This window comes from Prionailurus bengalensis, chromosome D2, assembly GCF_016509475.1.
Source record: "Prionailurus bengalensis isolate Pbe53 chromosome D2, Fcat_Pben_1.1_paternal_pri, whole genome shotgun sequence".
NCBI lineage: Eukaryota > Metazoa > Chordata > Mammalia > Carnivora > Felidae > Prionailurus > Prionailurus bengalensis.
Window position 1 is genome coordinate 55936978 of NC_057351.1, and position 16607 is coordinate 55953584.

General features: G+C 50.7%; 1 protein-coding gene across 1 annotated transcript in view; it reads right to left on the minus strand.

The window, feature by feature from the left end:
- SLIT1 (slit guidance ligand 1) overlaps positions 1 to 16607 on the minus strand; it is a 175999-nt gene that overhangs the window by 142197 nt on the left and 17195 nt on the right. Inside the window, exons 2-4 of the mRNA XM_043597129.1 lie at positions 11164 to 11235; positions 8991 to 9062; positions 5278 to 5349 (exon numbers count right to left, since the gene is read on the minus strand). Coding sequence (XP_043453064.1) covers positions 5278 to 5349; positions 8991 to 9062; positions 11164 to 11235 — 216 coding nt within the window. The remainder of the gene's footprint in view (positions 1 to 5277; positions 5350 to 8990; positions 9063 to 11163; positions 11236 to 16607) is intronic.

The following is a 16607-nucleotide window of genomic DNA, read 5'->3' on the forward strand; positions in this document are numbered from 1 at the left end:
ATCAAATAGATACACCAGAATTTGTTTAACTGCTCCCTCAACACTGGACACTTTGGTTATTTCTATATTCAATATTCTATATTTCAATAGAGGAATATTCTGTGTTTCAAATTCTAATTAATGCTGCAGTGAACATGTTTGCACCCATGTATTATTACTTCCTTGGGCTCGATCCCCAAATGTGAGCTTCAGGACCTTCAAAGGCCCGGTGTCTAATTCCAACCCGATCATCACACTGCCCTGTGGTCCAAGCCAACTCACCGCCTGGGCCTCAAGTCCCACGTAAGGAATGAGATGGACAGACCAACCCAACTCAGGGGGAGATATTACTGAAGAATAGCCAGGAACAGGAACCCTGCAGCCACGTCAACAACATCAACATAAATGTGGGCTGCAGCATCAAAGTGCACCAGTCACTTTGTGACCACACCTTACCCTACGTATTTGGTCTCTCTCAAACCTGTTTTCATGCCTAGTTAGCATAATGGCCTCTGCTGAAAGTCCATGATTTGCTCCCGGTGAAAAGGATTAGCAATGGATCCCTTAAAGCAGAGGGGAGGTCAACAGGTGAGAGACCAGAAACGCCAGGCCCTGCCTCCCCTCTCTCCCTGGCTCTTAAGGGAATGTGGTCCCCCTCCAGGTCCTGGAGGAGGAGCGGGCTCCATGGTAAGACTACACCGGGTGATCCCACAAACCCCCAACACAGCTCCTTGGCCTGGGGATGATCTCATGACCAATCATGAGGTCATGAGGTGAGCCAATCAGATTCTTTCCCCAGAAATCTGGAGTTAGGACCTGAGACCTGGGCATTAACTCCAAAGTCAGAAGAAGCAGGAGGGGAGTCAGCACTGTGGCTAACCAAAGTCATGGTGGAACTGAGATGTTGTCCATAAGCCCATAATAAGTAGATATTCAGAAAGAACTAGAAACACCCTTCACATCTCAGTCCTGGTCCCAGCTCTACTTCACTTCCTGTCCTGGGGAAACTGAGTCTGCTGGTTGTCCCCTTCAAGTACCCCACCACACCCTTCCCGTCACCAGCGTGCAGGAGTTCCTGTTTCTGGAGCCAAGAGTGCCCAAGTGCTGCTTGGACAGACCAAGTGGACTGGGAGAGTTAACAGAGGTGTTTTGCAATGCCAGATGTTCAAGTCAATAGACAGGGTGGAGGTGGGACAAAGAATGTTAGCAAATAAATCTCTAAGCACTTGCTCCTCACTGTTCCCTAGAACAGCAACAAAGGTAAAAAGCTCAGTGAGGCCACACACCACAAACAAACAACCAGATCAACCAAAGGGTTTGTTTAACCATTTCCCTCAGAATGTGCACTTTTGAGATGGCCTGAATTGGAGGGGCACCATGCTGCACTAAACCAAGTTGGGCCCAGTCATGAACTCGAGTCCTGGGCTGACCTAAGGGGGAAAATGCACAGGAGTTCTCCTCAAAGTCCTGATGGCTGGCACACCTGTGCTTACAGATGAGCTTAAGAAATATTCTAGAGGAGAGCTAGAGAAAGCAGTCCCCCTCCACCCGGGTCTGGCTATGCTCCTGGATAAGAAACATCTCCTCCCAAGAGTTAGGGACCCATTGCCTAAAAAGAAAAAGCAGCAGGCACTGGGAAACGTTCTGGCTCTAGAGCCTGGAAATATTCCCCAAAGAGCCACCAAGCCTTCGATCGGGAGGGCCCATCTCCTAGAAGTCCTTCTGTTCACTGCTGACTGGCCCCCTCCCCAAGGCAGCCAGCCCCAAGCCACTGGGGTAAGAACATCCAATGTTTCTGGAGGCCACTGCCCCCAGCTCCCAGCCCTATAGGGTGCCAAGAGCACAAGTCAGGCAGACTCCTGTCCCCTTCAATGGCTTTTCCACTCCTTGAATGGAGCTCCTTGTGCCAGCCTTTGGATATAAAACTCAGCTATTTAATATTTGTTAAGGCATAGAAGTGCTTTTCTCCAGTAAAACATGAAGAGCACTGGGTGGGGAGTCCAAAGGGGCTTCAGTACTGACCCTGAGGAGGTCGCTTTACCCCTCCAACTTTGACTTTTTCCTGACTTTCAACAGCAATAAAACCATGACGCTCTGTTCACCTCGCAGGGTCACAGGTCTCAGATGAGACACGGGAGCACCAGCTTCACTGCAGGGCCATTCACTCACCAACATTGTCCAGAGCACAACGGACATCGGCTGCAGGCCTGGATGCTTTACGTGCACGATCTCAGCTCAGCCTCCTGATAGCCCAACAGCATACCGGTAAGAAAAGGCCCCAGGAAGTTAGACCATCTGGCGTTATACCTTGAAAAATTCAGGACGCCCTGACCCTTGATTTTCTCCTCCAGGCTACCTTCCCATTCCACCAGGGATCCAAGCTCTCTAGACACAGGCCAAGAAGGCAGCCACATGGACCACACTGTGTCACCACTGTCAGGAGGGGAGCCCACGGACAGGCAGGACACCAATAAAAGGCACCAGGGCACCTGGTAAAAGGTAGACCCAAGAGTTGGAGAAAGACCCCTGTGGAGCCATCCTATCCCCTTCAGCCCCAAGAGCTGGTGGAAGGCTATGGCCAAAGATGTCAAAATATGAATAGGGTTAGAAGTAATCTCAAGCAAAAGGCGGGAAGTTTGTGAATTTAGATTCATATGAGGGGATCTTGGGTATTTTAAAATAAATGAGAGATGGAAACAACCTAAGTGTCCATCAACAGATGAATGGATAAAGATGTGATATATATATATAATGGAATACTATTCAACCATTAAAAAGAATAAAATCCTGCCATTTGTAACAATATGGATGGACCTTGAGGGATTTTGCTAAGTGAGATAAACCAGAGATAAAGACAAGTACTCCACGGTATCACTCATATGTTGAATCCAAAAAAAAAAAAAAAAAAAAAAAGTCAAATTCATAGAAACAGAAAATGGCAAATGGCAAAGTGGTTGCTGGGGGTGGGGGAAAATAGGAAGAGGTAGATCACAGGACACGAACTTTCAGCTATAAGATGAATAAGGTCTGGGGTGACTGGGTGGCTCAGTGGGATAAGCGTCCAACTCTTGATTTCAGCTCAGTTCATGATCTCACGGCTCGTGGATTCAAGCCCCATGTCAGGCTCTGCACTGGCAGTGAGGAGCCTGCTTGGGATTCTCTCTCTCTCTCCTTCTCTCTCTCTCTGCCCCTCCCCGACTTGCTCTCTAAATAAATAAATAAAATGTTTCATAACATAAGTGAGAGAGGGTCAAAGCAGGTGCCCAGAGCTCAACGGCAAGCACGCACTAGACACATATTCTGAATGCTGGTCAGTGGAAGACAGTGGGTCAGGATGGCCGAGGGGAAGGGAAGCCGAGCAGACAGATAATGCTGGGAGCATGAGGGCAGACTTTTGCAAGGTGAAGAGGGCTTGGGGAAAGCGAAAAGAAAAGTATAGGAGGACACCAAGGGAAAAGATGTTCAGGATGAATTTTTGCAGAGGCGGAGCTGTGATAAGACCTGCGAGAGCCAGCTTCTAGAAAGGACAGCACAGAGAAAACAGGAGCTGCCGGAGCCAGGGCAGGGCAAGGCCAGCACCTGCCCGTGACCAGTAACAGCACAGAACTCAGGTTAAAGCACAGGTTAGGGAGATGTTAGGGCGGACGCATCTGCTGGGAAGGACCATGCACCTTCAGCAGCTAAGTAAAGTGCCCACCGTGTATGCCCAGCCTGGAATGAAAGCACCAACCCACCAAGTGACGGGGGACTGAAGAAGGTCCGGCTCAAGCCCAGGGGTGGTGAAGACCAGCAGAAGGGGTCATCACTGAGGGTCACTATGGAGATCCTCCAGGCCAGAAGGAGGAAGAAACGGGAAATGACCATAGAGACCATTTGGACAGCTCAAAGACAAAAACTTGAAGGCAGGTTCAATGACACAGTCTAATCAAGAGCTTTGGAAATCATGACAGACGTGGAAAGAACCGGCTGTGCTTAATCCAAACTCCCAGTCACACCCATCAGCACTCAGGCAGCCCTAGGGTGCCGTCTCCCACCCAGCCCCTGCCCCTCAGTCTTGTCTAAGTCACTTGCTGCCTCTTCCTCCACCTCGGTGCTGCCTATAAACTTCTTCAGGGGAGACCAGCAGCCTCACTTCCTCACATGGTGCTCTGCTGGCCATGCAGGTCCCAACCAGGTTGTTAATGACAACTGAAAGAACTCAAAAACCTCCCAACCTAAAATTCAAAATCCCTACAGCCCTTCCAAAATCTAACAAGAGGGGCACCTGGGTGGCTCAGGCGGTTGAATGTTCGGCTCTTGGTTTCGGCTCAAGTAACGATCCCACAGGTTCATGAGTTCAAGTCCCCAGTCGGGCTCTATGCTGACAGCGCAGAGCCTGCTTGGGATTCTCTCTCTCTGCCCCTCCCTTGTTCACACACGCTCTCTCTCGCTCGCTCTCTCTCCCGCAAAAAATTAATAAGTAAACATTTTTAAAAATCTAACAAGAGGACACAGTTGTTGTAGATACTTACGGAAAGCAAAGTGAAGGAAAACATAAATTGTTGGAACACAGATTTGGGGCTCAAAGTTAACAAAATGTTTCTAATACGCAGATCTGTGCAATAATGCAACTGACTGTGGAGGTGGTGAACTCTCCATCCTTAGAGGTAGCCAAGCAAAGACTGAAGGACCACAGGCTAAGGAGCTGCAGAAGAGATTCCTTAGATGATCTCTAAGGTCCTCTCCAACCCAAGATCCCAAAAAAGAAGCAAATGCTAGAACAATTGCAGACACATTTAGCACATCACAGAGTAGCAGAATTAGCCACTACCCTTTAAACTTGGAAGAAGTACATTTACAGCAGATAGAAGCCATGGTTACTAAGTTTCCAGACCTCATTACCCCGATCTGAAAATATAAATAGGTCCAAGAAGGGCTTAGTTGAATGAATAAATATTCGGCCCAAGGCAGGTTACCAAAGGCTGAGACAGATGCGCAAAGACAGTGCTCCCTATAAAGCCTGGCATCACGGCTGACGAGAATGTCCACTCCAGAACATTCTCACATCCACACTGTCAGAGGCAGCACGCAGAACTGAATGAGTCGTGGATTCTGCAAGTGCTCACCAGACAGAAATGCCCCCACGCAGCACCTTCCTACAGAAAGGGCCTGGCTTTTGATGCCCCGTGCAACTCCTGACAGGTGAGGAGCAGGAGGTCACCGTCATGGGAAATTCTGGGTCCCCCTGACCAGACACTGCCCCTCCCACAGGGTGAGGGACTAGACCACAGACAGAGTTTTGGCCACAGTGTCACTCACAGCCTCGACAGAGCCTGGTTATTCTGGAACAGCAGTTCTGGCAAACTGTGCAGCTGGTTCCGGTTCAGTCGTCTGAAAAAGAGAAGAAAGGGAGAGTTGGAAGTTGCCTAAGAGTTCCAGGAAATCCAAAGACTTTTCAGAAAGCACTGGACTCAGAGTGAGAGGGCACAGGGTTCCAATTTTAACGAAGTCACTGTGTAACCCCAGGGAAATTACCTCCTCCGGGCCTCAGTTTCTTCATCTATAAAGTGGGAATTCACCATCCAACACTTGGGGAGGAGAAGCACAGAGCGCCTGTGAAAGCTTCCCACCAAGGACCCGAAGTACAGTGGGCGTCGACACCTTCCATGACTTCCTCCCTTGCTCATCATCATCATCGTTACATTTGCATGACCCTTTGTAATTTAGAAGGCACTGATTCAAATATCATCTTGGTTTTCGAGCTGAATACCTGACTACACTTGAAATGTGAGATATACCCTTATGGGGCAGGACTAGCCACAAGGTCCTGATTTTTTGTTGTTTCATCCACATTTGACTCCGTGGCAACTTAACTTTTTTTTTTTAGTGTTTGCTTTAGGTCTTTTTTCAAAATGAAAACAGCTTTCTCGATTTTCTAAATTATGTATGAAAACGCATGCTTAATTCTTGAAAAACTTCAAGCAATAGAAGAAAAAGTATTCAGCCACCTGCATTTTCCTCACTCAACAATTTGTGGATGTCTTTTCATGCCAAACGATAGAGAACGACCCCTTTATTTTTAATGACTGACTAGTATGCCCATCATTTCTAATTGCTCCACGGGTGGACAGACGACTCCCCATTTTGTAAACACAGGCAGGAGTGGGAAGTCTGGTCCTGGAAGGTGGCCTGGCGGAGAAGACCCAATACAGAAAGGACCCGGACTCGTCCCAGGAAGGCAGCGATGCCTAACCAGAAGCTTCTTGCCACCTTCAGCACCTAGTTCTCTACACCAGAGCACCGGAGGCCCGTCCACTGGGGCTGTGGCACCTATAAATGTAGAACCTTGGTGCTCACACAGACCATCTGCAGGGGCTTCACTGGGAGTTGGTAAGCACTGCGTACCCCAGCCCTGTTGAGTCAGAGTCTGCATGTTAACAAGATCCCCCAGTGATCTGCGTGCACGTCAAGGTTGGAGAAGCACAAGAGTACGAGGCAGCCCCCGCCCTCCAGACTGACTACAGCACAGTTTGGGCCTCACACGACCATCCCCTTCAACAGTGCTGGGCGATGAGAAACCAACTCGGCAAGAGCTTTCTTTCACTGGGAGGGAGGAAGAAGTGTAGTTCTCTGCGGCCAATAGTAACTGGTCTGTGGTAACCTCCTCGGAGGTCGCTCTTCCTCTGATATGTGAGAAAGGCATCATTTTCTAGCACGGCGCAGACAATTAGACCAGCTGGAAGAGGTTTACTCAAAAGGGAGGGCTCCTAGGGAAACACACCACTGCCTTGGAAAAAAAAAAGGGGGGGGGGACCACCAATATAATCCTTAAAGCAACAGGAGTAGACATCAGATCACCTCAAGTTCCTTCACCTTGTCCAGTAAATTAATCCTGTGTTTACACTGTCTGGTAATCATTGTTTTTTTTGTTGTTTTGTTTTCCCCCAGGACTTTCTCATCTTTCTGGCTTCAATTTCTGAAAACATTTAAGAGGGAAAAAAAAATTCAATAGCCAGTTTAAAGTAGAAAATCAAAGGACGCCAAAGGAGGGACCCAGCACGGCGAGGAACCTGCAGGTCCCTGCCCCATCCTGGTGGCAGCAGCAGGCATGACCTGGGCCACCCCCAACGTGGGTAGACCCCCACCCACCTTTTCTCCTCCTGCAGGGCAGGGCAGCCCCCAGCCAGAGCCGCAGTGGGTTAGGTCCCAACCAGGCCCTCCCAGCCAAGTCACGAGGACATATTTTGTTCTGAGCCTTTTCAAGAAAACAAACACAGGACTAATCATCTGTCCTAGCTGCAGCCTCCTTATTGCTCAGGTTTAGGCCTGGATGAAGAACACAAAAGAAAGATCGCCTTGAATGTCTTCCAGGCAGCAGGAAGGCAAGAAGACAGCCATATTCTTCTCCCTTTATTTAATACCTCCCTTTCTTTGAAGTAAAAGAGAAGAGTGAGGTATGAGGTCATAGTCATTAAGATCTCAGGCTTTGGAGGGAAAATGATCCGGGTTCTAATCCCTTCTTCTGCCCTTAATCTCTTAATAATCACTTAATAACACAAGTGCCTTAACTGCACTGCACCTCTGTTTCTCATCCGTAAAATGCCACTGACCACTGTGTTGTTTTAAGGATTAAATGAGATACAGTAGGGCAAAGAGCTCAGCTTGGCGCCTGGCACAGAGTAAGGCAATCAACAGTAGCTATAATTATAATTATAAACTCATTGTAAGAAAATTCATCAAAAAGATGAGCACAAAGAATAAAATTATCCCACCACTCAGTGTAATGAGAGTTAATATTCCCAATGATTTTCCTCCTCCTGTATTCTATGTACATACAAGCTGATTTAATTTACATAAATGTCACTTCCTGCCTTTTTAATATTACATTGTGAGCACATTCCAATGGTCTCAACTGTTCTTGACAAATGTGATCTGATATCTTATGTCTCCACCAGAATGGTTTTCCATTTTTTGTTGTATTTGTTGTATTTAAATGATGTGCCATGAATATCCCCTTGATATACAAATTTTTAGCCACATCTCTGATTATTTCCTTAAAATGAAATGGGACTTTCTGGCTCGAAGGGCATGAACTTCAGGACTCTGCGCACCTCTTGAGAGCTAAACCAAAGCAAAAAAATGAGACCAGGGACCACCGTGAACTTGAGTGTCTATCCCCCACCTCACTCGTAACACATTCCCTTTTCTTTTCATTACTGCCAACCTGAAATGCAAAAATTGATCAAGACCCATTTTCTTTTTTTTTTTATTTTTTTTAATTTTTTTTATTTTTTTATTTTTTTTAATTTTTTTTTTCAACGTTTATTTATTTTTGGGACAGAGAGAGACAGAGCATGAACGGGGGAGGGGCAGAGAGAGAGGGAGACACAGAATCGGAAACAGGCTCCAGGCTCTGAGCCATCAGCCCAGAGCCCGACGCGGGGCTCGAACTCACCGACCGCGAGATAGTGACCTGGCTGAAGTCGGACGCTTAACTGACTGCGCCACCCAGGCGCCCCAAGACCCATTTTCAAATGCAAGAGCCCCGTATGGAGCAAACCATGTAAATCAGAAACATTTCCACCTTCCGGTTTCTGTGCTGTGGCCCTGAACACCCAAGACACAAATCCTCAGGTGGCCGGCCACTGTACCTTCCCTGACGGTCCCCTTGGCACACCATTTCTTCCTTATGGCTACACGAATCAGTGGGTATGAGATGATATGAAGCCATCTCACTTCCTCAGTACTGCATGGATTTTTTGCCATAATGTATTTTCAGGGAAAACCAACAAAGACAGTTGCTTTTAGAGCACGGGGTGCAGACACCCTCCAGCTTTGTCCTTGCTGTCATCTCACGACAACAATGCCGTGACGGCTTCCACGGCTGCGGCTCCCCCTGGCTCCCATCAGCAGGTGGGAGGCGGACGGGGCGTGCAGTCCTCTCCCCGCACACGGCCCTCGCTGCCAGACTCAGCCATCATGTGCCCCCGGCGCCACCCCACCGCCCCAAGACTGTGCCCGCGGATACTTACAGCCGCTCCAGCTCCTTCATGTCGTCGAAAGCCCCCCGCTCCACCACTCCAATCTGGTTCTCCATCAGCTGCCTGGGGAGGCAAAGAGACAGGACAGCTGCAGGGTGTTGGACAGGAACTCTCAGCAGCAGATGGCACAAGGGAGTGAAACAGGAGCAGGGCCGGAGATACACGCAGACCCGCGTCCCGGCCCGAGCGGTCAAAACTGCCTCACGAGCTTGCAAATTCCCGACAGGGCTGGCGGGCACGCTCAGCCCCGACAGCAAGATGCACTTCCAGCCCCCGAGCCCATGCCGATCCCTCTGAAGCGGCCACCGTGGTCACAGGATCCCAGAGCACCGGGCCACGGCTCCAAAGACATCCTCGTCTTGGGAAGCTGGGACCCAGGCAGCAGGGGTCAATGCCAGGCTGCTGGCGCACGTGCCCTCCTTCAGCCCAGAGGGCACACGTCCAAGCGGCAGAGCAGGGGGATGGGCCGGTAGCAGGGGGCGGGGAGCCTGTGCCAACTGGGCAAAGCCCACACGTGCAGCAAACACACTGCAGTTGGCAGCCAGCACCCCTCTGCCCGCACTCCTACACCGCCTGGCCCCATCTGCTGCCCACTCGACCACCTGGCTCCACGAGACTGCACCTCCTCACCACCAACGCGCCCTACAGCCCAGAACATCCGGCTGGCAGGCAGTTTGCTTGTTGCGTGGGAATTTTGGAGACCGTCGAGTAGATTTTTCTCCCTGTGGTTTTCTCCTGTCCACTCTCAAGCGGGTGGCTCAAGGTCCCACACGGACCTCCGAGGAGGTTTGGGGATAGGACAGGGGCAGAAGCTGCCACCACACACTTCTCTTCTTCCACCTTGTTTCCAAAAGCCTGAGCTGTTGAGGAGCTCGTGCTGGAGGCCTGGGTGGGTGGGGGGTGACAGGAGGGAAGGAGGGTTTTCCTGTACTCAGAAGAGATTCCTGGAGCCTGGGGAGGAGTCAAAGATCAGCGGGTTCTGGAGCAGCAGAGACCCCTGCCCAGCAACTGACAGCTATGACCCCAGGGAAGATGGAGACCACAAGGTCCCCAGACCCGCCCAAGACCCTCAGAACTGCAAAGTAGTTCTGAAAGAACTGAGGCCCCAGGACCCTTGCACTACCCTGACAGTAGGGGGTGAGGACCCTATGACTGTCTGATGTTGAATATGTCAGAATGCATGCATGTGTCTGAGAGGAGTAGAGCAGGAAGCGACGAAGGGATCCACCCTTTCCCCTCCTCACTCCTCAGTCCTCACTCCTCACCCCTGCCCAGCCCAACAAGGGAAATGCTGTGGACGGCTCCTTTGCTGGCTAGTGGTCAACGCCAATAGAGCCACACCCATCACCTCCAATATCTGCCACTGTCAGGCACCCAAGGGGGTCACCTCTATCCTCAACTGCCCCCACTCATCTACTGTCTCAAGTCAGGGGTAGCCTTGCCGGAGAGTCTTTCTGAGGCACAGAGTCAAAAGAACTATGGAGAATGTTATAGCTGAAGTGCATCCCCCAAAATTCATACACTGAAGCCCTAACCCCCAACGTGATTTGGAGATGGAGGCTTTAGGGAGGTTATTAAGATTAAATGAGGTCATAGGGGTAGGGCCCTAATCTGGTAGGACTGGTCTCCTTATAAGAAGAGAAAAAGACACCAAAGATCTCTCTCTGTGCACACACAGAGGAAAGGCCATATGAGGACACAGCAAGAAGGTGGCCAAGAAGACAAGCCTCACTACAAACAACCTTGATGGCACCTTGATCATAGACTTCCTCAAGAACTGTGAGAAAGTAAATTTCTGTTGTTTAAACTACCCCGTCTGTGGGTATTTTGTTATGGCAGCCCCAGCAGGCTAAGTCAGAGACCTAAGGGCTCCTCATGGTTACCCAGTCTTCCCTCATTCCAGGATACAACCAACAGACAAGACGCCCCATCTGTCCGGCCCAGACCCTGCCAGGCAGCGACCACTGGTGCCTATGCTGAGCCCAAGTGCTCAGCCGTGTGCAAGACAGTGGCTGCTCAGGGGAAGGACTCACTGGCACTTCCACTCCACCCCCCTCAGGGCATCCAGGGTCTCTGGCTCACAACCCTACAGCCCACAGCCAGGACTTTGCTCAGGAGCCACAGGGTCACTGCGAAGGGTAGGGGCAGAAGGGAGGTTACTCACAGCACCCGCAGCTGCTTGAGTCCCACAAAGTCATTTTTATGGATCCGAGTGATGTTGTTGCCGTTGAGTTCCCTGGTGGAGGCAAGGAGAGAATGAAATGGGTGAGATGCCCAGGGTGGCCCCCAGGCCAGGGCTCAGCTCCACGCTCCCTCTCCACCTGCCTCCAGCCTGTCCTCTCATCAATGGGGCTGGGTGCTTCCCAGCCAAGCCCCGGGATCCCCAAGTCTATGCCAAGGCCCAACAAGCTAAGGCCCATCTTTGCAGCTGATGTGAGGCCAGGGAAATGCACAGGGCACAAGCTCGCTGCTGGAAGAGCCGTGGAAGCCAAAGTCATGGCTTTTGCCCAGAAAGACCTCAGGCTCATTGGAGAGACAAGACATTCATGCGGGAAGAACTGGGAAACTAGACAGTTGGAGGCTATTCAGGGGGAATCCTCACTGAACCTCAGTTTCCTCATCTATGAAGCGGGGATAATAACTGTGACTAGCTCATCAGGTTAGCATGGGGCATAAACAAGTAAAGAGCATGGCCTGTGCTTGAAAGGGGCCCCCTTGCAGACACCCATGCCATTATCTGGTGGCACTGGCTCCTACAGGCTGTTGTGAGGAGACAGCAGGGTGGGCCATGCATTTTAAGGAGATTGAGTACACGGGGCCCAAGATGAGACCTAAAAGACAAGGCAGGTGTGCACAGTGAGAGGGACAGAGTGGACATTCTGGGAAAGGGGAACGGCCCTTTGCCTGGGGAATGAGGGAGGAGACAGGCTGGGAGTCAGGAGCTGTGGGAAATGGGGTTGGGGGATGGGAGTCCGGATCACAGAGGGCCTGAAAAAGCAAGCGGAGGAAGACAGGGAGCCTGGAAGGCCCACAGGCAGGAGCCTGCCACAAGGTCCGTCTTGCATCGAGGAGAAGGAGGGCAGGGCCGAGGAGGACGGGGGGCCCACTGTCTGGAGCAGGGCCAGGCCTGAACTGCAGTGGCTCCTCTCCCCACACCACCCCGGCCTCTGGCCCTTCCTTCCCTTCCAAGGCTACTGTGTTCTTCCTCAGCCCTCCCCAACCATGACCCGGGCACCTTGGCCATGAACCCCACCTTAGAGGCCATCTGACCCCTGCCGAGCCTCTGCCAGGCCACTTCTCTTCACAGGGAGCTAGCACAGCCTCAGAAAAGCAGGTCCTTCCAGGAGGCAGCTACCGCACTCCCCAGAACGTTCTTCCACTGAGCCACACACGGCAGAATCTCAACCAGGCCTAGCCTCAACCACCTCCACATCTAATCTATCTCCCTATGGCAGCTCTGTGGCCACATCCACGCCACCTCCTCCTCTTTCTCACAGCGTCAGAGTCACTCACGTGCTTGGCAACAAGCTAACTACCCCCATCCCAACGCACATGCGCGCACACACACACACACACCATATTCCCCTGCAGCCCAGCCTCCTCGCCTACCAACACCCGTCAGCCCAAATCCAAGCTACTTTGAAAATCGGCAAGCTCCCTCTCCTCTAAGTGTTTAGGAAGCGTGTTTGGCCTAGATGATGTTCTAGAGTTGCATCTGCTAAGAACAACGTATGTTATTAGTTTCCACACACTCCAGAAACTGGGCTCTGTGTACATCCTCCCACAGGGCTGGAAAGTAGTTACGGTGCCTGTCTTACAGACGAGGAAACTGAATTGCCGCTCAGAGAGGTCAGGTGTCTCCCGGAGGGCACCAGCTGGTAAATGACAGAGCAGAGATCTGGACACGGCTGTCTGATCCTAGGGCCCAGGCTTCTTCCACCGGGCCAGGCCCGTGACAAGCTGATAACTCATTCAACCCATCACTCTCTCCACCCTTCCCCTGAGCCTGGCTCCTGATCCTGAGGAGCAGCTGGAAAGACTCATTCCCTGCTCTTCTCTCTTCTATCAGGATCTCTCAGAGGGGCTTGAGGCCTCTCCAAGGTAATGGGGCCCCTGACGATTGGCCCAGACAGAGCCACTTCCTGGCCTAGACGCTGCAAGGGGGCCCTCTCTACGTGAGATGGGCTCTTTTCCACGTGAGGGTTTTTATTGAACCAAATATCCTTCCCTGACACCTCAGAGCCTCACCTGTGCACCCCAAACTGCTCCTCCTGTGCACAACTGCACCTCAAGCATCGAGAACCTCGTCAACAAGCCCTGAAAATTGGTTCCCTACGCAAGCATGGTTGGTTTCCTTTGGTCCATCCTGCTGAAACCTTCATCCCCAAACCCCAAACCACAAGGAATTTTTAACTGTTTTAATTTTTTTATTATAAAGATATATCAGTACTGATTACAAGAGCAAAAATGTTAAGAAATGGACATCAACAAAGCAATGTTTAAATTTAAAAAAATTTATATTTATTTATTTTTGAGAGACAGAAAGAGCACAAGGGGGCAGGGGCAGAGAGGGAAGGAGACACAGAATCCGAAGCAGGATCCAGGCTCTGAGCTGTCAGCACAGAGCCCGACACGGGGCTTGAACTCACGAACTATGAGATTGTGACCTGAGCCAAAGTCGGACGCTTAACCAACTGAGCCACCCAGTCACCCCTTAAAACTTTTTTTTAACGTCTATTTATTTTTGAGAGAGAGAGAGACAGAAAGAGAGAAAGAGAGAGCAAGCAGGGGTGGGGCAGAGAGAGAGGGAGACACAGAATCCAAAGCAGTTTCCAGGCCGTCAGAACAGAGCCCAAAGCGGGGCTAGAACCCACGCACCTGAGATCATGACCTGAGTCGAAGTCCAAGGCTTAACCCACTGAGCCACACAGGACCCCCCACAAAGCAACATTTAGTTGACTTTCCAGCACATCTGTGAAACCAAGTACTATGTAGCCATTTAAAAGGGTACAGATCAGGGGCGCCTGGGTGGCGTAGTCGGTTAAGCGTCCGACTTCAGCCGGGTCACGATCTCGCGGTCCGTGAGTTCAAGCCCCGCGTCAGGCTCTGCGCTGATGGCTCAGAGCCTGGAGCCTGTTTCTGGTTCTGTGTCTCCCTCTCTCTCTGCCCCTCCCCCGTTCATGCTCTGTCTCTCCTCTCTCTCTGTCCCAAAAATAAATAAACGTTGAAAAAAAAAAATTAAAAATAAATAAATAAATAAATAAAAGGGTACAGATCAGTTTGTACTGACAGGGAAAGATGTCCAGGATACAGAACGGGTAAGAGGGTTACGAGACAGCTTGTATTCTGCGAGCTGCTCATGTAAAACCACACACAAGTCATCCCAGTATGCGGGCAGAGCGAGCTCACTGGGGCTTATAGTAATGCCACATATTAATACCTATAACTGCTCAGTGGTGGGAACTGAGGTGACTTTAGTCTCTTTTATACTTTTCTGCACTGTTTGGATTTTTAAAGTACATCTATATTTTTATAAGCCAACATAATATTCAAGTTATTGCACTGAAAAATAAGAGTAACACAGAGGCGCCTGGGTGGCTCAGTTGGTTTAGCCCCCGACTCTTGATTTCAGCTCAGGTCATGATATCACCGTTCATGAGCTCCAGCCCCATGTTGGGCTGTGCACTAACAGTGCAGAGCCTGCTTGGGATTCTGTCTCCCTTTCTGTCCCTCCCCTGCTTGCTCTCTCTCTCTCTCTCAAAATAAATAAAAATAAACTTAAAAAAAAATAATAACAGGGGTGCATGGGTGCCTTGGTTGGTTAAGGGTCTGACTTCGGCTCGGGTCATAATCTCACAGCTTTGTGGTTCAAGCCCTGCATCAGGCTCTGTCCTTACAGCACAGAGCCTGGAACCTGCTTCAGATTCTGTGTCTCCCTCTCTCTCTCTGTCCCTTTCCCACTCATGCTCCCTCTCTCTCTCTCTCAAAAACAAAACATCAAAAAAAAGTTTTTAAATCATAAGAGTAATACATGCACATTGTTATTTTTTCCGTTTTCTGAAGAATAAAGAAAAAAATTAAAATCACACATAAATTCATCACCCAGAATTAACCTCTGTTAACATTCTAGAAGTTTCTCCCAAGCCTGTTTTCTTGGGATACAATTTTTATATAGTTGAAATAATTCAACAAATATTTATTGAAGATTTACTGCTGGCAAAGCATTTTACAAGGGGATGGGTGAGACAGAAGTGGTACGTGCTCCGTCTGCCATGTTATACCCTGTTCATTCCCCCACTGATGATTTCTGACGGGCCAGCACTTATCCCTGCATCTGGATGCATCAAGTTACTGGGGCATTCCCCGACACCCCCCCACCCCCGCCCCGGTTCAATGATAAACACCGCATAAAGTTTGGTGGGCATTTGGGAGGAATACATTCCTAGAGACAAAATCATTCAGTCAAAATCATGAAAAAGCTGATGAATGTTACAATAACTGGCTCATTCTTTCTCGTGGCAACCATGGTTTATTTATAAGGCAATTGACTTCAACAATTGTTCATTTCACAGACAGCAAAGCTGAGGCAAAGGAAAATGTTAGGGCTTGTCTGAACAAGGTCCAACAGGGAAGGCCAGAACCCCTGTGGTGGGCCGGGGGGTGGGCACAGAGCACTCACAGGGACTTCTGGTGACTATCATACTCACATGCCTCTCTTCTTACCCTTTTGCACCAGCCCCTGCGCAGACCCCCGGACCCATTCCTTAGCCCACCATCAGGCGACTCCACCCCCTCCTCCTCACTTCCTGCTCCCCACTCCACCCCCACGCAAGAAAAGACCTGAGACAGGCAGGCGGAAGAAACAACAGTGCAGACAACGAGGCAAATACAGACTCTCTCTCAGGAGGCCCTGCTGGTGGCTTCCGGACAAGAATGCCCATGGACACTCAAGCCCCCCCCCACCCCAGCCCCCACCCCAGCCCCCTGCCTCCCTCTCCAGCTCTCTTACCCGGGAGCTAAGTGCCTCCTCTCAGGGGAGAGCCCTCTACAGGCAGCCTGGGAGGCAGAGGCAGCTCTCATCCGGCACCCAGGTCTGAGGGCTGCTGCTTAACGAGGCATTATCACCACTTAGGCCATTTAGGCCGAGAGAATGACCTCCACGGGGTAGCTCAGGGCAGCCAGGATTAAGTTTCCAACGTGGGCCAACCACTTCCCCTCAAACCTTCGGCCGAGGCTGCTGGAATGAGGCAAGGAGGTCATTTTTCTCCAGCGCCTGACTCCTCCAACAGGTGGTCCTTCGGTGTCGCCATGGAGACGCCCTCCCCAGCAAGCCACCTGGGAAAGAGAAGCTGGGAGAGGCTGCTGTGACCTTCCGACCTTTGCAGCCACAGCAGTGGGGGGGGGCGGAGCCTCCAGGGCGGCTCCCAGCCTGGTTTCCAGGAAGAACCCAGATCCAGAGCTACCCAGGCTCCCTGAGGTTCTCGCCGCCAGGGCCCCACATCCACCACTCATCCCTGCCGGGCAGCCACTGAGTGCAGACTCTGAGCCTAACTCCTAGCACGCTTCATCTCACTCACCCTCACCCTTGCAGTGAGATGAGTCGTGTTC